Source organism: Peromyscus maniculatus, chromosome 1 (assembly GCF_049852395.1).
Source record: "Peromyscus maniculatus bairdii isolate BWxNUB_F1_BW_parent chromosome 1, HU_Pman_BW_mat_3.1, whole genome shotgun sequence".
Lineage (NCBI taxonomy): Eukaryota > Metazoa > Chordata > Mammalia > Rodentia > Cricetidae > Peromyscus > Peromyscus maniculatus.
In genome coordinates this window covers 190,280,843-190,303,756 of record NC_134852.1, presented here as the reverse complement: position 1 = coordinate 190,303,756, position 22,914 = coordinate 190,280,843, and the positions used below count along the sequence as shown (strand labels likewise).

The window sequence follows — 22,914 nt, the reverse complement described above, 5'->3', positions numbered from 1 at the left end:
AGGCATTAATAAGAGAAGTTCGAAAAATTTTAGAAGTCAAAGAAATGTTTAGCAGAAAACTACCCGAGACCTGGGTCTAATGCAGCATCTAGGCCTTGCTCGGTGACTGCTAGAGACCCATGCTCATAGGAGAGTCTGTGATGAGCAGCTGTATACTAAACCCAGGAAGTTCAGAGCAGAACTAATGTTCTCCTGATTGCCATGCTGGCATTGGGATTGTCACAGCAGTTACTTATTTGATTTTATTTTATCTTTGGAAGGGGTTTCTGTAGGTAATCCAAGCTGCCTCTGCCTATTGCATGCTGGGATTGAAAGTGTGCAGCACCAACCCTGCCATATAGTAGTCTAAAGTATACCCTTGTTACATGCTCCCCTGCCTCTTGTATGCATTAGCTCCACCCTAAGACTCCCCTGCCAACCCTGCTTGTAACTGTCTCGTGTTATATGTACATACATGTGATAAAGTTTAATTTATAAATTAGACACAGTAACAAGTAAATAGTAGTAACATGATAAATATGAAAGTTATTAATGCACTATAATAATGTGCCAGTATTACTACTCTTGTGCTTTGGGCTTTTATTAAATAAATGTTACTTAACAGCCCTACAATATAACTACATCAGTCAGTTTGATAACTGAGATGAGGAACTACTGAGTGACTAATGGGCAGGCAGCATATATAGCATGGATACACTGGACAGAGGCACAACCCACATCCCAAGGGAGACAGAGCTGGGTGCTTTGAAACTGATCACACTACAAGACTTGCAATATGAAACTTGTGAATTGTTTATTTCTGGACTATTCCACTGTTTACATTGGAATTTAGACAAACATCCTAATGTTTGTGACCTGAGATTGACTATAGGCAGCTGAAATATGGGAAGCAAAACCATGGATAAGAGGTCCACTGTAAGTTTGTTTTGTTGTTTTGTTTTCGTAAGAAACCACTATGTTGGGAATATTTGTGCTCTCTGCTGTGGGGAAATAGATAAGCGACCCACGCGTCTGAAACACATGCCACCTCCAAACATTCCAGAACAACCTTGCTAACAGTGTCCCATTTCTCGTCGCCCTCCTCTTTTCAGGAGTCTACATCTACCACTTGCGCTGCTACATTTACCAGGCTCGGAACCTCATGGCTTTGGACAAAGACAGCTTTTCAGGTGAAGGGAAATCCCCGACACACTATTACATGGCGGGCCAGCTTGATTCGACTGCCTATCAAGTAGTTTTGTGTTTTGTTTTGTTTTCATTTCTTATAAGGGAACCCTTTTCATATGGAGACTACTTTGGTACATTGGAAGAAAACGGCCCAGTCATTACCTAAGGAATTACCAACTGCTTTCAGAACTGTTCCTGGGTACTAGAATACACAGGAGACACAATGGCCCCTGGACACTAATAATTACTTATTGAGCAATAAAGTGCAGTGAAGAGCAACTTCTGTGCTCTCTCTGTGTACATGGCTGCTTTTTAACCCTGGGTCCTGCCTGGGCCGATTGGTAAATGAAGAGTCTTTACATTTGTTGGTTGTGATCTCAAGATGATAAAAAGATCACACAGCAAGCCCATGAGCCCATAGCACCTGGCTGTGAGCCATACATAGTATTTTTTTTGCCTCCTCTTCTGCTGCCTACCCCCACCCTCACCCCCACCCCGACCCCAGCCACCTTCTAGCACTATGTAACTACGAGGCCTCAATGTCCTCACATTGGTGCTCCACATGGTTTTTGGCTGTGCTCCTTCCTCTGCTCGTACAGATAGTACAGGGACCATCCTGGGCTATTAAGGGACCTTCCACTCAGAGATCTGCAAGCCAGCAAAGTTTGCTTGGTTTCTCTATGGAGACAGCTCTTAAAACACTTGCCTAATACTATCATGTACTTGTATCAGTTCTGAACTGTGTCCCAAGTATTCCTCTTAATCAGTATTTGTGAATAATTTCCTTCCCTAATAAATTAGACAAGATTAGCTAGATCTAGTCCATAAATTAGATCTTGATCTACAAATTAGATAAAGATTATCCTATTCTGTGGAACAAAGCTTCAAAAATGTTTTGAAGACGTTTTCAAATAGTATCCACCAGGGGGCACTCCCTCACTATGTCCAGAGGAAAAGCCTTGGGAAGAAATGAGTCGTCCTAGAACGGTAGACTTCACCATGACTCTATTGTTATTATCTTTTTCTGTCCGTAGATCCATATGCTCACGTCTCCTTTCTCCATCGAAGCAAAACCACAGAGATCATCCACTCCACCCTGAATCCCACCTGGGACCAAACAATTATATTTGATGAGGTTGAAATCTTTGGGGAACCCCAAACAGTCCTACAGAACCCACCCAAAGTGATCATAGAACTTTTCGACAATGACCAAGTGGTAGGTAATATGAAATTTTGAGATGATTTGGGGCCATGGTAGAAGGCCGAAGGGTTACTTGATCAGGAGTCTGTGTGTGGTTTACTTCTCTAGGGCAAAGATGAATTTTTAGGTCGAAGTATTTGCTCTCCTTTGGTGAAACTGAACTCGGAAACAGATGTTACTCCTAAGCTTCTCTGGCATCCCGTTATGAATGGAGACAAGGCCTGTGGAGATGTCCTTGTGACAGCAGAGCTGATTCTGAGGAACAAGGTACACATCACTCTGTTCTTGCTGATGTATTTCTTGAGCTGCTTGAATGCATCCTAGTAATTGCAGGCACTCTCTGCTTTGATGAAAGGGAAGCATTGATAGCTTGCGCTTGTTTCACAGGATGGCTCCAACCTTCCCATTCTTCCCTCTCAAAGAGCACCAAATTTATACATGGTCCCTCAGGGGATCAGGCCCGTGGTTCAGCTCACCGCTATTGAGGTATGTATTCTCTCCAGGTTTTACTTCATCAAGGCAAAGGGTAGAACAAAGCAAGAACTGTTAATGTAGGGAATGGCATCATGCTACATGTCTATAAAATCTTCCCCATCCCCCAAATAGAAATAGTTATAGAAAATGGAAGTCTTAAAGCAACAAGAAGCAGGTTTCTGAGATTTGGGGAGGTTTGCCAGAGAAAGAGAAGATGGCCCAAGAGAAAGTGCCTGTGTGAACAGAGAAAAGGTCTGCAGGGGAGGCAGAGGCAGGGAACGGGGGGAGCTTGTGGACAGTGGCGACATGAGAGATGATTAGGGCAGACGCGGGCTGGTGGAGATAACCTTGTGTCTTGATAGAGTGTCCCTGATAAGGCAAGCATGGTTAGCTCGTCTGTTTTGCTGGGCGTTCCAGAAGACAGACATGGGAAGCTTCAAACAGCAGCTACCAGTTTGGAATGCTTGCAAGTCCCTTGCCGGAGAAGAGGTTTATGCTTGTTTTTAAGCTCTCCAACAGAAGGAAGGGTAGAACTACTTCCTCTGTGTGTCCACAGGCTCCTAAAGATAACATTCCCTGGTACTTTAGATGAATGTGGATCAGTCCTCTTAAAGACTGTCTGGTGATTGACACTGGATTTCTGCTTATATGATTTGTTGTTCTTCGTTTTTTGTTTTTGTTTTTTTAATTATTTTTTATTTTTATTTATTTATTTATTTTTGTATGTGCTTGTTTTGTTTTTCAAGATTGGGTTTCTCTAGGTAGTGCTGGCAGTCCTGGAACTCACTCTATAGACCAGGCTGGTCTCGAACTCAGAGATCCACTTTCCTCTAGGTGTGTGCCACCACCACCCAGATTTATATGGCATTTTTCATATGTCAGGTTTCCTTCCCTTCTCTTTAACTTGTTTTCCCAGATTCTAGCTTGGGGCTTAAGAAATATGAAAAACTACCAGATGGCTTCTATCACATCCCCCAGTCTCGTGGTGGAGTGTGGAGGGGAAAGAGTAGAGTCAGTGGTGATCAAAAACCTTAAGAAGACGCCCAACTTCCCAAGCTCTGTTCTCTTCATGAAAGTGGTACAGTATCTAGACCGTGGGAGCCCATGTGTGTCCATGCCTGCAGTGTGAGTGTGTACTCCATGTGTGTCCACACCTGAGGTGTGAGTGTATAATTCATGTGTGTCCACACCTGAGGTGTGAGTGTGTACTCCATGTGTGTCCACACCTGAGGTGTGAGTGTATACTCCATGTGTGTCCACACCTGAGGTGTGAGTGTGTACTCCATGTGTATCCACACCTGAGGTGTGAGTGTGTACTCCATGTGTGTCATCAAGGCCCCGACATTCCAGGAGCAGTGAAGGCAAAATGAGCTTCTCTCTTTGGCTTTGACGGTCCAGCACTGCAGGACTCCCAGTCTGTTCTTTCTCTTGAAGGGTCATCTATGTCTCCACCATTCCTAAATTCTGCTTAAGCCCTGGCTAGCAGATAACTAAAGTCCTGGATAGTTATTACCTTTGAAACTCCCTGTGGGAGGAGAATGGGGTCAGCAATGAAGACTCAGTCCACATTTGCTGGCTGTGTACACTCTAAGTGCTTCCCATATGGATCCCACAACTCTGCTGCTAATGATGAACTAACCGGGCACAGAGGCTTAGAAAAGTTCCCTAAGGCCATGCACTCAGTGACAGCAGAGGTAGGGTTTGATCTCCCAGAGCCCAGCTGAAAGAGGATGCTCTAAGCTCTGGGCAACTACCATGCACCCCAGGCACTGGAGTACTTAATGGAAGGTCCCTGGGGTTATATTTATAGGGCACAAAGAATCTGGGCTGGTCCCTTGAGAATTGACAAGCAAAGCTATCCCTGTCAGATCTGGAGAAAAAAAAAAGAACACCTGTTTCTGTGATCCCTAGTTCTTGCCCAAGGAAGAACTGTACATGCCTCCACTGGTGATCAAAGTCATTGACCACAGGCAGTTTGGGCGGAAGCCCGTGGTCGGCCAGTGCACCATTGACCACCTGGACCGCTTTCGCTGTGATCCGTATGCGGGAAAGGAGGATATTGTACCACAAATAAAAGGTACGTCTGTAGGCAAGCCTACACATTACTCTTTTGAGCTTTTCACACCTAGTCAGATTGAATGTTTGCCAACCATATTCATTGTCTAGATGCTATAGAGGAAGGAAGTTGTGATTTACAGTGGACTAGGTAACTCTTCCAGGGAAATCCAGATAGTCAATGGTGCAGCCAGCCTGAACTCTTGAACTACTTTGAGGGGCAGAATCCTGTGTTCAAGAGGCTGCTCTCTGGCAGGTCTTGCCTTGCTCCTGCATAAACATAGGATGTTTTTTGAGGGAGTGTTTCCTGCTACATGAACTTTCCTATTTGTCTTTAAAGAAGGGTCCTGAAAATTCAGGGGTTACTCTTCCTACATCAGCAAAAGGGACTGAGACTTTCAGCCTCCAACAAATGATTGCTGAATGTTCATAGAATGTTGTTCATTGGTCCAAATGTTGGGGAGACCAACGGACCAAAACAACCTTGTCCTCCAAGTCCAAGAGCCCAACAAGGAAATGAGTGTGTGTAAGTCAATGCCGTAAATACTTTGGTGGGGAGGCACAGGGTCTCCTGTCTGTGGAGACAGAGATCCCGACCATGAGCCTTAGAGGAGGAGATTTTTCTTTCTAAATGACAGGGTTTTTCTTTATAGTACAGGATGACCTTGGACTCTGCATTCTCCTACCTCTCCCTCTCAAGTGCTATGGTTACAGGTTTGTTTTTCCTGGCCAGCTCTATGGAGGAGATTGCTATTCCAACTCACTTTGTCTATGGGCCCGCTTCAGTGACGCTTGACAAAGATGTTGTGAGGTCATTGGAAAGAGATCCCATTGTTAGCCACACAAGAAAACTTTAATGATTTACCTTAGGTTGTATAGTTAGTATGCAAGTAATAGGGCAGGCTATAATATTTAACTTAGACTTCAATTATAATAGCTAATGATACAGTGTTTTGCTCTTACCTATTCAATAGATCCTTGTTTTTATTTTACCATATACTTAATACTGTGTTAAGGGCTGGGGACGCAGTCACTTTAGTGTCCAAGATCCTAGATCCTTTGTCTTCATGAGTTTAGACCTCAGTCGAGGATTGGAAAATACTGTTCACTTACTACTGAAAATTCTATTCAAGCTGTCAAGGTTGAAATGGATCTCTTCTGTATAAGCAGATATGCTACAAGTCAGTCCTGGGCTAGCTAGCCTCCAGAAGGCTTAGTATTGATATTACAGAGCCTCTAAAATCTATCTGTAAAAGAAGAAATATATCAGGCACATTTGAGCAAAACCCTACATTTATTCTCCCAGTTAGTGATACTACATAATTAAAATGATGTACACATTGGAGAGCCACAGAAGAGAAAAATCTGGCATTTTCTTAAACCTAAGAGTAGAGTCAGGTCTGCGAGTGAACCTTGGGTAGTCTAAAGTGGAGAACTGGCATTTGGGAAGAGATTTGCATACATGCATTTGTATTCATGCATCCTTGCCCATCTGGCTCTTGGGTCCTGTGTGACTGAAGCGGTCTGCAGTTGCAGATGAGCTTATATTAGAAGTTTCTAGGCAACTTGTCTATCTGAGGGTGCCAGGCAGATGCAAAACTCCACCTTAAAACATCTGGTGTATCATAGATGCTCAGTAGATGCCTGGTTCCTTCCTCTACCTGAATGTTTCTCTGACATTCATTGAGTGCCTACTCTTCCCTGGGCTCCGGGGTCATTGATAACAAAGAAACCGGTCTAGTCTAGGAACTTATTTCCAACCATCAAGGCTTAACCTGAAACAAATAACCTGCTTTTCTGTTGCTTTTGTGTACGTTTTATCTTTAAAATGGAGATTATAGCGTAGTTTAAAGATTATCAAAAGGCCGAATGAGATCATGAAAACAATGTGCTTAATTAGCCCAATGCAGGGAGCATGGTAAACTCCCCTCCCCAAAGTACCTTCCTTTCCGTCCTTCGTGTCCTATATGTCCAATGCCTAGGTGGGTTACAGGAAGGACTTTAGACTTGGTGGAGTTTCTTCTGTCTGGGTTCTTACCTAGGACCTCATGGGTCTTCTCCAATTATTCAACTGTGACTTCACTATTCCTGTGGCTCCACCCCGGCATCAGGCTGGGCCCTTGGCACCTGCCTTTGACTGAGTGAGATAAACTGAATGACTCAGGGCCTGTTCCTGTTCCTAAGCTCCTACTCCCAAATCCAGAGTTACATACATCTGGGAAAGTGCATGTAAGATCACGGCACGGACCTTCGCCCTCTGCGTGCACTGGGAGAGCTAGGGCTGACCAGACAACAGCAGCTTCACACTGCTGAAAAGAAACACACCCCTGCTTTTCCTCTTCCCTCCTCTCCCTTCCCTTCCAGTCTGCTCTCTAATCACCTTCCCTGTCCTCTTTCTTCCTCCGCTCCTCTTTTGTGTTTCTCTATCCCATTTCCTAAGAAAACGAGGCTCTTTTAGACACAAGCTCACCATCCTCAAGCTCACTCCTACATAATCAACACAATCCTTTTAATTATTTTTATTACTCTGTGTGTGTGTGTGTGTGTGTGAGAGAGAGAGAGAGAGAGAGAGAGAGAGAGAGAAAGAGAGAGAGAGAGAGTTGCCTAAGTGAAGGGTAGAGGCCCACTTGCAGTCCTCCTCTTCCACTGTGTAGGTCTGGAGAACCAAACTCAAGCCATAGGTTTGGCATCAAGCACCTTTACTTGACGAGCCATCTCCCTGGTCTCCAATACAATTCTTTTTCAAGCACTTGTCATGGGTAGGAATTGTGTGAACTACCCCAAAACCAAGAAAAATGGGCCAGATAGGCCCCTCTAAAATGTCTAAAGCCAGATGCTATACTGAGAAGGTGATGAGTGTAGGGTCATTTTCTACATCCAGGTATGGTCCTCCATTGGAAAGTCTCACCCAGGTTAATGTGTCATCTATCCTGGGGCTGCTCAACTTGAACATGGAAGAGAATGTTCTCCGGGATGTCCTTCTAAGTGTCCTCTATTATAAAGTTCTTTGCCTTGCAGCCTCCCTTATGTCTGCACCCCCATGCCGGGATGTTGTTATTGAAATAGAAGACACCAAACCATTATTGGCTTCTAAGGTAGGTGTATTCCAGATGTATAAGCAATGGGTGAACTCAAACAACCATTCAAGGCTATTAAGATAATGGTCATCAAACCAAGTTACAAAGACTAAACAGAAACAAGATCTGAATCTTGTATTTGTCTGCAGTTACAGTGACATTTTATCAACCAGGGCTTTTTAAAAATTTTCCATTCATAACCCTTTTTCACCCGAGAAATTTTTACACAACCCCAGCTATAAAGGTATATAAAATAAGGTATACAAATCAAGCATATACTAATAATTAATTATAAAAATTTTACAAATAATTCTTTGCTAGACACAATTTTACCATTTGTCTAAAACAAAATCAAGTTTGTATTCTAATGAGATAGACATACTTGTTCATTTTTACATGAAGAATTAAATCTCAGCTGCATATGTAATTCTGCAGGACATAGAGCATCATTAACAATTTTCAGGGTTGATTAATATTTTGATTTTATAATCATCAACTCTGAGATTCCACTTTGCATAAATGTGTAGAACTAATACAAAATGGCAGAAGTATGTTTAGGGCTGTTTCAGAAATGGTTGGAAATGCTGTCCTAAATTGAAGCCAAAATTCATTTAACTTTTGTGTGTATGTGTGAAACTCAAATCAGCAACTCAAAGAGAAATCTTTAAAACTCGAACATTCTAACATAACGCAATCCAAAGATAGACTAATTTGATACTTATATGTTACAGAATATGGCAGGAAAATATCATGTCTTTATTTATTTTCCATTAAACCATTATGTTTCTATGTGAGCCAAAAAACTTGCTATGTAAGAATACTGCAGTTCATAGAATAGACCGGTCTTGGATCTGAGCCGAGGTGTTTCAGGTGGTATTCACCGGTGTTGTGTGATGTGACTACATGCACAGAGCAAAAATGCATGCATGGGCTGTGAGTTCAGAACCAAGGCTGCAATGGAGTTGCATGGTACAGTCTGGGTGAACATTGCCAAAAGCACATTGGATTCACTACACATTTTATTTTTAGCTAATTTTTAGTTGTTGCACATTCAGAAACCTTTCACTATTGTTAAATTTTCTGTGACACCCCCCTGTGATATTCAGGTACCCAACCCCAAATGAGATCATAACCTACAATTTAAGGGGTTAGGGTATGGACTGGTGGCCTCAGTCCCCACTAGTCAGTCACCTAGGATACTTAAGACGTTATCCATGTACGTGACACAAACACATGTATTCAGAACTGAGAACCGCTGGTGGAGGCAGCCCAAGTGATACCATGGGTTAGAAGCTTCTAGAACTAATTAAAACATTGCAACAATAGTCAGAACACACGTGTCAGGATTTCCCTCTGTGTGAGGTGGGATTGCCATGGTTTGGAATGACCCTATTTGTCAGTATATGGAGCACTCCAGGTTTTTATATTCACTGTGGAGAAAGTTGGTGAGAATCCTTACTTGGGACCCAGTCTGAAAACCAACCCAGCCACTTCTACAGGAAGGAACAAGAGAACGTCAACCCAGAAAAAAGAAAACACCAAATAGCTCCCTGTTTCTTTTGGCATTTATGAGAAACTTTCACAGCATGTTTTCATATGCAAACTGACTGAAAAATGCACATGATTGCACTTTAATGTGTTATGTCCATAAACGGTACCTTTAAAAAACCCACTTCTTCCCCTTGCACAAACTCACTAACAACTGGACCGTATTAAATGTGGGCTCCACAGCCAGCACTGGATGGTTGTGTGCTTGATTCTACTATGTGGCAAGTCTACACGGTCACAGATGACAGTATTGAATTCCCAAACCCCATCGGGCAACATGACTATGTTCACTTGCTGAAAATAGTCCCAATGAGTCTCAATAAGACAGTAGTTGCCTAGGGAGAAGTTATGTATAATAGACTTAAGATTCTTCACGGCGATTTTCACAACTACTCTGGGAAAAGGCAGCGTAAGCCCTTACTCGATACTCTGCCTCCAGCTTACCATCAACCGTTGCCAATCAATCCTTCCTGCATGCCTTCTATCCAGTCACCCTCAGTAGTACTAGGGAACAAGGCAAATAATGTCAGTACTGCATGCAGGTATTTCCACTCTTTTCTTGACAGTGCTCAGACTAGGTTACTCCAGCAACACCCTATGAGAGGTTCCTTTGCATCAGCTTTTAACCGGGAGGAGCAGCAGGCCAGGAGATGGTCATGTTAAGTCATTCCCATTACACTATAAATGACTCTAGCTGGAGTGCTCCCCTCATACCTAGTCGATAAGAAAAGATGAAATCTCCTCTAAACACCCAAGTCCCTCTCTCTGTCAAGGTAGACATTACATACATATCTCTGTAAAATCCAATGAGCAATGCTGAGATTTGGAAGAGCTTACTAATGCCCTTTATTACATGTATCACTTGTACATGTAATGTACACATATTACCACTAACTCAAATAAGAACTCTGTATCTGGATAAACTGAATGAGTCTGTTTATGCTGTTGCTGAGGACTGGAGGCCGGAGGCTGAGTCTTCCCGGGATGGCATCATCCTCTATGATGTCTGTGGGAACTCTGAACAGATGATTTTAGCACTATCAAAAGAAAAGCGGGAAGTGGGGATGTGGGGCAAATTGGTAAAGTGCCAGCCAGCCAGCACAGACATTCCTTCATGGCCATCTCAACAACTGCCTTCCAATTCCAGTGCTTAAGCAGTATGTCAACAGCACTCAGCAAAATGGCCTCTCCAAGGACAGTGCATGTATGTATAATAAGATGCATGAGGCTGCATGGGCCTGGGGGAGCTTGATCTAAGGACTTGAATTCCTCTGGGGTCTATTAGTAGATTTTGGAGTGAAAGGTGACCTTTAGACAATAATATCATTTTAAGCAGCAGGGGAGACTGGCCTGTGCCACGTAGTCCTTTGAATTGGATTTTCAAGTTCATTTATTAGACCAAAAAAAAAAAAAAGGAAGTCCCACGAGTGGCTGTCCTTCCTTTTCCGCATGGAATAATGAACAAGCAGACATGAAGGAAGCCTCCTGGGCTAGCTCTGAAATTTAAAGTCAGCAACTTGTCTGGATGCTTTTTAAACACGGCCTGTTCTTTACCCCAAATCAGTTCTGTATAACTGAAAATAAACATGAATGAACAAACTAAATATCTGGATTCAAGACATTGAGACTGGGAAAAGATATTTTTTTAAAATTCCTCTCTCCAAAATCTCACTCCAACTGTGATTATTTAACCCTAATCTTGTTTTGGAATGGATCTAATCAAAAGAATCACTACATCTCTTTCTCTCTGCCTCCCTTGGCAATTGTTATAACAAGGGTCAGTCTAGGTAGAAATACTGAGGACCTGAAGAAGCCCGTGGCCCTCCACACAGCAATCACAAAAGTGTGGTAGTGAACCGTCGCTCTTAGATTGGAAGTGAAGTTGGGATTTCAGGAAGGGGGACTGGGTAGCATTTTCTTAAACTGGCTTAGGGTGAGCTTAGCCAGTGTCCCAGCAAGGACCAGGAGGAAACTCAAAGTCCACCAGACTCCAGCTCTTCCTTCTCTCATTCCTGGATGGGCCCTGATGCCAGGGGCAAATTCTCCAAGCAGAAATCTCAGTGGGAGGATTTGGCTAACGAGAAACCTAACAGCCTTGTATTAGAGGACTGTTCTCATATCAGTATTTATGTGGTATTCTCACAGAGGTATGGGGAAAACAGAAAAGGATTGACATGATGACCTGCAGTCACACACACCTGTGACAGGAGAGTTCTTGAAGGGATGAGACTGAGGTTGTACTGGGGATATGCTTTTGAAGCTACGTGAGATGAGAGGTTGGGAGGAGGAAGATGAGTAGCTCCCTCACACCCCCCTGAGCATCTCCTGTGTTAGCTGACCACAGTATAACCCGACCCCACTGAAAACACAACATGGGTGAATACCTCCAAGCCATTCAAGCACTGTGTGGAACTCCTCGGTGTATTTCTAGAGAAGAATTCTAAGATATGTTCAGTGATGAAGATGCTCTTGACTAGAATAACTAGATGATCTGTTAAATGTTGATAATATAAAGCATGCCGGAAAATAATGTTTCTTACTCTCTTTCTTTTTAAACCCAATGTTCATGGAATCTTAAACCAAACATCCACGTGACCTGCACATGGCTTTCCTTACTACTGACTTCATACATTCAGCTGACAGAAAAGGTAACTCTTGTCCATATTTTCGCACATCTAAGACTCATGGGGTTAGGGTGCTTCTCAGGAGTAAAGAGCTTGACTTTGCATGTGCAAGGCCCTTGATTCAGTTTTCCATACATGTATTTTCTGTCTACAATTGGTATGTAAAGTTTTCTTCCTACGTCCAGGCATGGATTGATGATCTATAAAGGGCAAATACCTCTTTGTAACTGCACACACCACACACACACACACACACACACACACACACACACACACACACGAATTATACATCTAAAAACACATGTAAAGATGCACATGTACATAAGCATTTACTTATACACATAAATCTGTAAATACTTCCTCCCACATAAAAATAAGAAACAGACTTTTTATGATTTCATGTGTATAGATGTGTATGGTGTGTGGGTATGTACATGTATGTATAGGTACCTGTGGTGGCCAGCAAGGGGCATCACATACCCTGGAGTTGAAGTTCAGGTGATAGTGTGGGTGCTGGGAATTGATCTCCAATGGTCTGGCAGAGCAACAAGTACTCTTAACCACCGGACCATCTCTCCAGCCTGAAAACAGCCTTTCTGGCTCCTTGTTCCTCTCCATCCCTACAGAACAGGAGGGTTACCACAGGTGACACTTATTTTTGACAACAGCACCATTTCTAAGGCAGATTAGAAAAAGCAGTAAGCAGTTCCCAGGCAGATGTTACAAGTCAGAGTGGAGGGTGGGTATGGTACTTCACACCTGTAATCACAGCTCTTCTGAGACTGAGGCAGGAGGATGATTAGCTTGAGGTCAGTTTGAAATATATATCAAGACTGCATGCAGAAAGGAAGGAAAGGAGGGAGAAAGAAAGAAAGGAATGGATAGAGGGAGGGATGGAGTGGGAGAAGGGAAGGAGAGAAATAGACAAAAGGAGACTATTTGGCTCTATGCAGGCCCTGGAATATGAGGGAGGGCCTCATATATTATCTCTTCTGCCCAACCAAGAGCCACCCATCAACACAAAAGTCGAACAGCTCTGGATGTAATTGAAATCACCGGAGACTTATGCGACCATAATGAATCCCCAGTTCTCAGCCCAGAATGGCTGAATCGGAATCTTCAAGGATGGGGTGGAAGCCTCTGGTGTAAAGGAACCCTAATCCTCTCTACCTTGGTTTCACACTTTCAGTGTTTCAGAGCTCGCTCTCTTGGTGATCTTACTTGATTTCCAGATCAACTTTATGAGGCAGGTGGAGGCAGTTGGTATTACGCCACTAGATGAAGAAACTGATGCTCAGAGTTGCAGGACAACTTGCCCAAGGCACTGTGGCTTGTAACAGAAGGGCTAGAGCTAGAACCAGTTCACCCAACTCTTCGTTTAGAGAGATTTGCATTGTTGCTAAAAGAGCCAAGGAAATGAGGTGATAGAAAGCATGTGTTGGAAATGCTATGCTACTTTATTGGTGGATACAAACGTTAACAGAGTAAAGAAACAAAGGGGGACAAATTAATAGATCCTATGTATCAGAGCTAAGAAAAACACCTGGTACAGATGTGGACACTGAAGCGAACACATTTCATTAGGGGCTGGGCAGAGAGTTCAGTGGGTGCAGCGCTTGCTCACAAGTTCGGGGCCTTGGGTTCTGGCCTCTGAATCCACGTGAAACTGCTGAGTAGTATGGTGGTGCATGTGTACATTCCAGCACCCGGGGCAGGGGGGGGGGGGCGGAGACTGAAGGCGAAGGAGGACTGGGTTTGCCGGCCAGCAAATCTAGCCCAACTGTGAACCCCGGGCCCTAAGAGAGCTGCTTCCCAGGAGGTGAAGAGCATTCACACAGTGTCGCCTGAGGTTGTCCTCTGACCCCCACATACACTCCTACACATGCACACACACACACACACACACACACACACACACACACACACACACCACATGCATGTCATTGGTTGAGGTCTGCCTCTGAGTGGGTGTGCTGCCCACAGCGCATATAAACAGAGGCATATAACCTCAGAGCAGTTAGCAGTCTCTCCTCTATTCCACAGCAATTTTCCTGTGTAAATTAGAAATCCAGATCATCAGTAAAGATGTTTTTCATTTTAACATGGTTTTAGGAGGAAGAAGTCGTTGACTGGTGGAGTAAATTTTATGCTTCTTCGGGGGAGCATGAAAAATGCGGACAGTATATTCAGAAAGGATATTCCAAACTCAAGGTACTTGAACCTGTGTTTGTGCGTAGAGAAAAGCCAGTCCCAGCATGCATAGGCCCTGGGTTTAAAAGGCCTCACGGTAGGTACTGATGGAGAGGGGCCAGGAGTGCCTCTGGTCTCCTGGAAAGCCCTCTTGCAATAGCTCGCCTTTGCCAAGGACCAGGACTTGAGGAAAGCTGCTGAGTTATGTTTGCGTGACTGCCACTTTGAGGCTTGGGGGCATCTGGCAGCAGGCTGGGAATGGGCTGGTACCACACTAATGAGGCCAACACTTATCCAGACTTATTTGGCTCAGGGAGACCCAGAAGTCACAGCTGCCTTTGCAGAGCAACTGATGTCAGCATGCATCCTTTTGTCTTCCGACCAGTCATCAGTTCGGCTAAGTGAAAAGTTTGTTCTGTTACGTGTATGTGCCCGTGGTTGTCACGTCACAACCATGGGCACACGTGTGCGGGAGGAAGCTGCGGAGCTAGGCAAGGGTGGCCGTTGGACTATCTCCTATTCATGCTCTGAGTTTTCCAGTTCTCCGTTCAGTTGCTAACTCCGTCAGCTACAAATCCGTACTCAGAGCAAGGTATAGGAGAACATTAAACGAGAAACATCTAGTTATCAAAATCATTCTTCTATCAAAGTAGAAGGGCCTGTATCCTTGCTTGTTGATGTTATGATCTCTTTGTGTAGCTTAAGGAACATCAGCGTGTAAGCGGTCACACTGAAAACTGATGAGACCGGGCTGAGGGGACAAGTTCATGTTCCTTCTCCCTCTCCTCCCTGACTCCCTCCCTTCCCCTCTCTCCCTCCTGTCCACCTTTCTCTCTTGTCTTTTTAAAAAGTCAGGATATAACTTATATGCCGTAAGGTGATCCTTCCCCCGGGCTTCGGAGTCGTGCCCTCCCATGCAGAGCAGCACCCGAGGCCAAGGGGAAGACCATGTCCACACACAGGAAGCTCCTCTGTGCGCCTTTCAAGCCAGTTCCCCGTGAGGGCAGCCTTCTGGTGGACAGCCGATCTGGTTTCCACCATGGTACCTTGGCTTCACCTGCTTGTGTGCTCCCTACAGCTGGACTCACACCATATTCACTCTGCAGTGCGCTCCGTGGGTCCCAGACTCAGCTTCTGAGACTCATCCTGCTGTTATGGTATTACTAGTTTGTCTCTTCTTGCTGAACAGTATTGGACCAGACTGGCCTGAGGGCGGGTCAGCTCCACACTCTAGCTTACCTCCATCCCCCCTCTCTCCCTCCCCTCCCTCCTTCTTCCCTCCTCCCTCCCCCTGTCCTCTCCACAGTTTGTTAACTTTCTCCCAACACTAGGGGCATTCTTGAACCATGGGGACATGCTTTTGTTTCTCTTGGGTAAATTCCTAGAAACACCATTTCTGGACTATAGGATAAGTGGATATTTAACTCCTTAAAGGAAGTGCAGCATTTTTCCAAGTGGTTGTTTTATGCCGCCCCCACCAGGAGAGTGAGTGTCCCAGGTGTTCCGCAGCATCCTCCTGCCTTTTGGTACTCAGTCCTGTTGACTCGAGACTCTACCTGTGTTTTAATGAGAAACTGAGAATCTGTTGGTGGTTTTCAGATCTATGACTGCGAACTGGAGGATGTAGCTGACTTTGAGGGCCTGACAGATTTCTCAGATACCTTCAAGTTGTACAGAGGCAAGTCCGATGAGAACGAAGACCCGTCTGTGGTAGGGGAATTTAAAGTGAGTGAACTGTGTGTGTTTGTCCCGTTGAAAATCCATCTTCATTTGTGGGTCTTGGAGGAAAGACAGCAGATGTCTGCAGCTGGGTGTGTCCTCTGCCCTCTGCTGGAAGGAAAAGCTGCCCTAGCAAAGGGGCCAAGGGGAGCCCGGGTCTTGCTTTTTCCTGCTTGTCTCGGCCAGTCTTGAATCCTCCAGGGCCAACTCTTTCCAAGATCTGCTTTCTCCTCTGCGCTTCTGCCCTCGGGGGTTTTAGCAGGATCCCTGTGGCCAGTTCTCAGGCCAAGATCCTCGCCACCTTTCTCCTTCCAACCGAACAGTCCCTCCTCACTGCAACCAAATCTGAACGGCTCGTCTGAACCTCGTCTGAACGGCTTAAACACACCTCTCCATTTCCCAGCTCAGGTCTCAACTCCTTCCAAAGCTAGGCAGGCCTTTCACGAGCCAGGGTTCCCTCCTGCATGGAGGAACCACTCCCAAGGCCCAAACACACCTTGCAAGTCCTCTTGACGGACGCACAGAGCCTTGGACCAGGTCACTCTTCCTTCCCTGGATACCCTGCCCTTCCTTTCCTCTCTGTGGTCTGACCAAGCCCTGCTCCTCCACTAAGCCAGCTCGAATGTCAGTGTTTGTCAAGAGTCGTCCCCTGGTTGCTTTGGGCAGCATGACTCAGCCATGCTCTGGGCTCCCACAGGTCTGGGTTCACCTCCTGTCAGATTTGATTGCTGCTTCTCCTCCCCAGCACACTTGGGCACCGAACACGGCCACGTCCTAATCCTGTGCCAATAGCAGACATGGCTAATGGATCAGAGGATTACACCCGACACAGGGTCTCAAATCCTCCTTGCCCCAGCCTCCCACTAAGCCAACAATAGGGCATGGAGTCAAGCTAACCTAGCATCTTGTGCCACACTCTGTTTCTTGAGTTTTGGGTCCTCCACGCCCAGTATTCTGTGGCTGCTTGCTTCGTGACATGTTCCTGAATGTAGCCGGCCAGAACAATGGTCCAAACATCCTAATCCCAACCTCAGTACCTTTCCCTGTGCTTAAGATGGCTTCAGAACAAAGCATGCAGTCTCTCTAGCTGAGGCCTGAAGCCGAGCATGGATTTACTTGGAAGTGGGGCCCAGGCAGGTCGGCCTGACACAGAAGGGAAGCCATCCTAGTACTCCACTGGGCTTCTGCCGTCTCCAAAATGATGTCAACTCTTTACCTCTTCTGAAATGATGGCTATAGAATCCCCTCACGCTCCCCACTGGAATCACTCAAGAGCCAATGCATGTCGTCTCTTCCACAAACACAGACCCACATCCCCCAACTGTGTGGTAGGGAGGGTGCCCTGTGTGCTCTGAAGGGGGGACAGTGCCTTTGAAGTCATCACTGTGTGTCTCTGTCTCTCTCTCAGGGCTCCTTCCGCATCTACCCCCTGCCCGATGACCCCAGTGTGCCAGCCCCTCCCAGGCAGTTTCGGGAACTGCCTGACAGTGTCCCGCAGGAATGCACGGTTAGGATTTACATTGTTCAAGGCTTAGCGCTCCAGCCCCAGGACAACAATGGCCTGGTAAGAGTTTGGGTGTGGGGCCTTCTCCTGTAGCAGGATAATTACAGTCATCAGCCTGTGGTAATTGTCACCTTCATTCTTGCTGGGCGTCTGTTATCTCACGAGGAGAAAGATACTCTATCAAAACAATGTGTGCAGGAGACTGTCCCCATGGGGATTTACCTAAGAGCTTTGGGGGGTGGGAGGTGCCTAGGGCTCTTCAGTTCATCCTTCTCATGTTACTGATGTGACCCCAGGACCAGCATGAGCAGAGCCAGGTCACCCCTGCTTCCACTCCACCCATCTTTTCACCCACACAGCTGCTCGGAAGGCACGCTGGCCCCCTGCCACCCAAAGGAGAACCTTGCACCCAGCTCATCTTCACCCTTAGGTGCCCTGGCACCACCTTTATCATCAGTTGGGAGTAGGGAAGCAAGCCAAGTCTATCCCAGAAATTGACTTCAGTTTGCACCCTGTGATGATATAACAGCTCACCTCTCTTGTCTCCACAGTGCGATCCTTATATTAAAATAACCCTGGGCAAAAAAGTAATTGAAGACCGAGACCATTACATTCCCAACACTCTCAACCCAGTGTTCGGCAGGTAACTTACAGTTCAAAACATTCCTCCTTCACAAAATGTGCCCTGCCCTGTTCCAGGCACTAATACTGGGAGTGTGTACAGGTCCCTCATCAGGGAAATAGGCAGAAGGAGGACTAGGAAGTACCATGAACGTCACAAGATGGGTTTCTCTGGGTCGAGATCTGTCCCAAGTCCTTAAGGGGTAGAAGCAAGGCCCCATGAGACAGACATTAAGCACGGGAAGGGGCTCAGCCCTCACAAAATCCTGTTTTCACTTCCAAAGGCTAGTTTGGGCTCTCTTTATTGGACTGTTCTAGCTCTCTGCTTTTGATCCAGTGAATGTGTCCCTGAGGGGAGGGTGCAAAGAGACAGGACAGATAATCTGCTTTATTGGTCATTAATGCCCCCAAGATTCTTGACACAGCATTGTTTTCTTCGTGGTTACAATCTTGACTTGTTTCTGAACTATAGTATCTGCATTTTAAAAACACTTTTATTTACGTCACTTTTAGGAACATGTGTGTACATGTGGCAGTCAGAGGCAACTTGGTTCCCTCCTTCTACTGTGTGGGTCCAGGGATGGATCTCAGGTCATCAGGCTTGGCAGCAGGAGCCTGTACCCAAAAGTCATCTTGCCAGCCCTGTGACATAAATCTTGTCAGAGCTGTCTCTGTCACCAACACCAGATGATTATTAAGTAAAACCAACATTATTCCACTGTGAACACCTTTCGTGTTCAATAAAAATTAATATTTGCTGAGTACTCAGTGAGCAGGTCCTCTGCAGAGCCATTTCTAGAAGACATCTTAGAAAATCTCACAAAACTCTGACAGGAATAGAAACAGGCCCAGAGAGAATGTGTGCCTAACACCCTCCTGGTCACAGGCAGAGGCCATACTTGAACTCATGTCCTATGACACCTGTGTCTTCACGGCTTCGGCACTGCACTCTGCTCTATCGAGGTCTGACTTTCTTCTGGGTTAGATTCACTAGCCAGGCAGGGCAGGGTCAGCAGCTCCGCGTCTCAGGTGAGGACACAGGGACCCACAGCTCTGTCAGTCGGTGATAGAGACAGAAGGAGCTGGAAGTCCACAACTCCGGGACTTTTTCAAGTCCTCGGCAGTATTCCATCCTCACAGCAAAGCTCCCATCGGTAGGAAAATGTTCTTCCGGCCGGCCATTTGAGGAAGGGCTGGGAGGTGATTCCGTGACCAGTTGTGTGAGCGTGAGGACCTGAGTTCGGATCCCCAACTCTTCTATCCGTAAACTAAGGTAGAGAGCAGAGGCTATGGCCCAGTGGGCACAAGATGTGGCCACAGGATTCAGACAAACCAAATTCCATCCTTGGGATCCTTAAAAAAAAAAATTACCCAGAAACTTCCTGGCCATCTAGCCTAAAGTATGCAGCACAGAGCAGAAACAAGAGAGACCTTGCCTCGAAAGGGTGAGAGGCAAGAACTGACTCCCAAATTGTCCTATGACCTTAACCCATGCACCGTCATGTATACCTACCCCCCATCACGAAATTAAGAATCAAAAATATTTGTTTATAATTTTTTTTCTAGACAAAGTTTCTCTGTGTAACAGCCCTGGCTGTTCTGGATCTCACTCTGTAGACCAGGCTGACCTTGAACTCACAGAGATCCTCCTGCCTCTGCCTCCAAAGTGCTGGGATTACCATCACTGGCCAGCTTTGTTCTTAAAATTTTTTTTTAAAGTAGTGAATGATAAAGGAAGACATTCTGGCCTCCACATGCACAAATGAGCACAATAGTTTGCACATATGTATACACACACACACACACACACACACACACACACATAGGCTCGCACATGCACAAAGGGGGGAAATGGTATTATTCTCCCAAAATTTTGCTAGGTGAAGAGCACTATTCCTGTTTGTCCTATGCCCTATGTACTCGTTACTTTGTGCCTTACCGCCTTACACATATTCCTCTCTGTCTTTTTCTGCCTCTCTGTGTTTGTCTTTCTCATGCACGCTTGTACACACACACACACACACACACACACACACACACACACATACACACACACACACACACACACACACACCTTGGTCATCCAGTTTTAGATTCAACCCAAGCCATCCTCACCGGCAGGAACACACATGTACAAAGGACCACCCACTTGGCCCCCAGCGTGTGTGTGTATACATGCACACACATGCATACACTCAGACACCTGCACACCAACAGCCTCCATGCTGCGCACCCCTAGGCCGAGTGCCGGGCCCAGGGAGGAGAAGTAATCCTCTGGCACAGGAATGTGATCATTTTCCCTTTCTTGCGCTGATCCAGCCCCAAGGTCTAGACAGGAAAAGGCATGCAGGACAGGAAGGAGGGCTCCGAGGGAAGGAGACTAGGGAGCGGGCAGAGCCAGCTTTGAGGGCAGAAAGGTGGCCCTGTCTGAAGGGCTTGTCTCAGAGGTGCCAAGCACAAGCTTAGTTAAGTGGCAGGAAAAGTCTTTCTCAGAGCCACCCTGGGAGCAAGTGATGCCGCCAGGCTCTGCTAGGTCAGTGGCTGTCTAGGGGGTTGCACAGACTTCTGTCCATCCAGCCGGTGGCTCCAGGCGGGAACCTCAGTCTTGGGAAGTGGCTTGCTTCTCAGTCGAGAGACTCTGGGACAAAACTTGCGAAAGAAGCCGCATGTCCTGTGTTCTTGGCCGTTGTTCATCCTGGCTTCTCTGTATAACATTAAACTCCTGACCTCCATGTGTGGGCTGTGGCGCCCACATTCACCCACGCAGCACCCACACAATAACAATAAACTAAAAGATTGAAAAAAATAATTGATATCTCATGGGAGAAGAATATTCCTTAGTCAAGAAACTTGAAGTTTTGGGTTGTTTCCCTTGAGATAGGATCTGGGCTGGAGAGATGGCTCAGCCGTTAAAGGCTAGGCTCACAACCGAAAATATAAGAGATAGGATCTTACTGTGTATTCCTGGCCGTTCTAGAACTCTCTATGTAGACCAGGCTGGCATCAAATTTACAGCAAGCCTCTTCTGTCTCTAAGAGTGCACCACCATGCCCAGCTTACTGTTTTTCTTTTTGTTGTTCTTGTTTTTTGAGGCACAGTCTTTGTACATAGCCTGGCTATCCTGGAACTCAATATGTAGACCAGGCTGGCCTGCAACTCACAGAGATCCACCTGCTTCTGCTTTCTAACTACTGGGACTAAAAGTGTATGCCACAGCACTTGACTACATTTCTTTTTAATTTTTAAAAAAATTTTTATGTGTAGGGGTACTTGAGCTGCGTGCACACCTGCATACTGTGTGCGCATCTGATGCCCACACCGGCTTTGATGCTTTGTGTATAATTATGACACAAGTACCCAATTCCCTGCAGTCACCTGCCTGCCTGGAGCCTCAGGGTGGCTGCTGCATCTGGGGAGGTCTCTGAGCTTGGTGCAGGAGACATCCAGGAGGCTTTCTTCCAGGGTGCCACTAACCAGTCATCCCTGGCTCACTGGACAAAAGCCTGTGCACAAGAGGGAGCCCAGAGCAGGAGACCTTCACAGTTTTTCCTCTAGGAACATGCACTGAGCACTTGCAAGGAGAGGGATACCTCCACGAACAATGCAATGCTGAGGCTAAGCCCTGCCTGTCTGGAGCTGACACATGCAGTCACCATCCCCTGGACCACATAGTTCACCCACCAATCGGATTGCTATTGGGTTCTCTCTTTGTGTCTCAGAGGTGTTCACATTCTAATGCAGGTCCCATAGAAAAGCTTTAAGAACTGGACAAAGTCTGTGGCTGGACCAGAGGTCCTGGCAGGCCCCCTACGCCGCACACTATACAAGTTCATGCATGCCCTCTGCATCCTTCTAAGGGATGGGTCAAGTTGTTCCCTGGGGCAGGGGTCTCTGATGAGCAGAATACAGAATGAAGTGGGGTTCAGACAAATGGTTTATTAATCTTCCTGTGGAGAGGAGAAAAGATGTCTCAAGTGATAGGTGGTAATATTAAAACCAGCAATATAATGTATTATTATTCTAAAACTAAGTTTTAATCAGTACACTCCTACTGAATGTTTTCTAAACATTTCTTCACTTGGCTCTTAGAATAAAATAGGTGATGTGTGTCATTGTGATCATTTCACAGAGGAGAAAACTGAGAACAGGGAGGCTGAGGAAGTGGCATAGCTGGGATTTGAACATTGGTATTCAGCCCATGCTTTTCTCCTGAGCACTGTTTTATTACTAGTGCCTACTGTTCATCACATCTCCCCACCCACACCAGTTGTCCTCTCCAAACATCGCCACCACTGGGCATTTCTTTGTCTGAGTCTTGGTTTGTGGAGCAGCACGCAAGACCCCTGATCATTCTCCGTGTGCATTTTTCTTAGAATGTACGAACTGAGCTGCTACTTACCTCAGGAGAAAGACCTGAAAATCTCTGTCTATGACTACGACACCCTCACCCGAGATGAGAAGGTGGGAGAAACGATCATTGACTTGGAGAACCGCTTCCTTTCCCGGTTCGGGTCCCACTGCGGCATTCCCGAGCAGTACTGTGTGTAAGTTGTTTCCCCATGAGTGGAGGAGGTGCTCTGCTGTGCCTGAGGCTCACTCAGTGCCTGGCTCCAGTGTACCATGGCTCTATTGGCCCATCTAGTGTCATTTTTTGACAAGATTATCTGAGGGTGAACCGGGGCCACCACGTTGCCTCATTCACATCACTGTTTGTTGAAATGGTGGTTGCTGGAG

At 45.9% G+C, this 22,914-nt stretch overlaps 1 protein-coding gene across 2 annotated transcripts in view; it reads left to right on the top strand.

The window, feature by feature from the left end:
* Window positions 1-22,914, top strand: part of Myof (myoferlin) — a 150,443-nt gene that overhangs the window by 109,314 nt on the left and 18,215 nt on the right. For both annotated transcript variants that reach the window (XM_042263045.2, XM_042263039.2), the window contains 13 exons: window positions 1,092-1,169; window positions 2,202-2,383; window positions 2,477-2,635; window positions 2,756-2,854; window positions 3,759-3,920; window positions 4,754-4,919; window positions 7,916-7,992; window positions 12,159-12,170; window positions 14,259-14,357; window positions 15,936-16,061; window positions 17,464-17,619; window positions 18,111-18,202; window positions 22,554-22,724. In XM_042263045.2, the coding sequence (XP_042118979.2) occupies window positions 1,092-1,169; window positions 2,202-2,383; window positions 2,477-2,635; window positions 2,756-2,854; window positions 3,759-3,920; window positions 4,754-4,919; window positions 7,916-7,992; window positions 12,159-12,170; window positions 14,259-14,357; window positions 15,936-16,061; window positions 17,464-17,619; window positions 18,111-18,202; window positions 22,554-22,724 (1,579 nt within the window). The remainder of the gene's footprint in view (window positions 1-1,091; window positions 1,170-2,201; window positions 2,384-2,476; window positions 2,636-2,755; window positions 2,855-3,758; window positions 3,921-4,753; window positions 4,920-7,915; window positions 7,993-12,158; window positions 12,171-14,258; window positions 14,358-15,935; window positions 16,062-17,463; window positions 17,620-18,110; window positions 18,203-22,553; window positions 22,725-22,914) is intronic.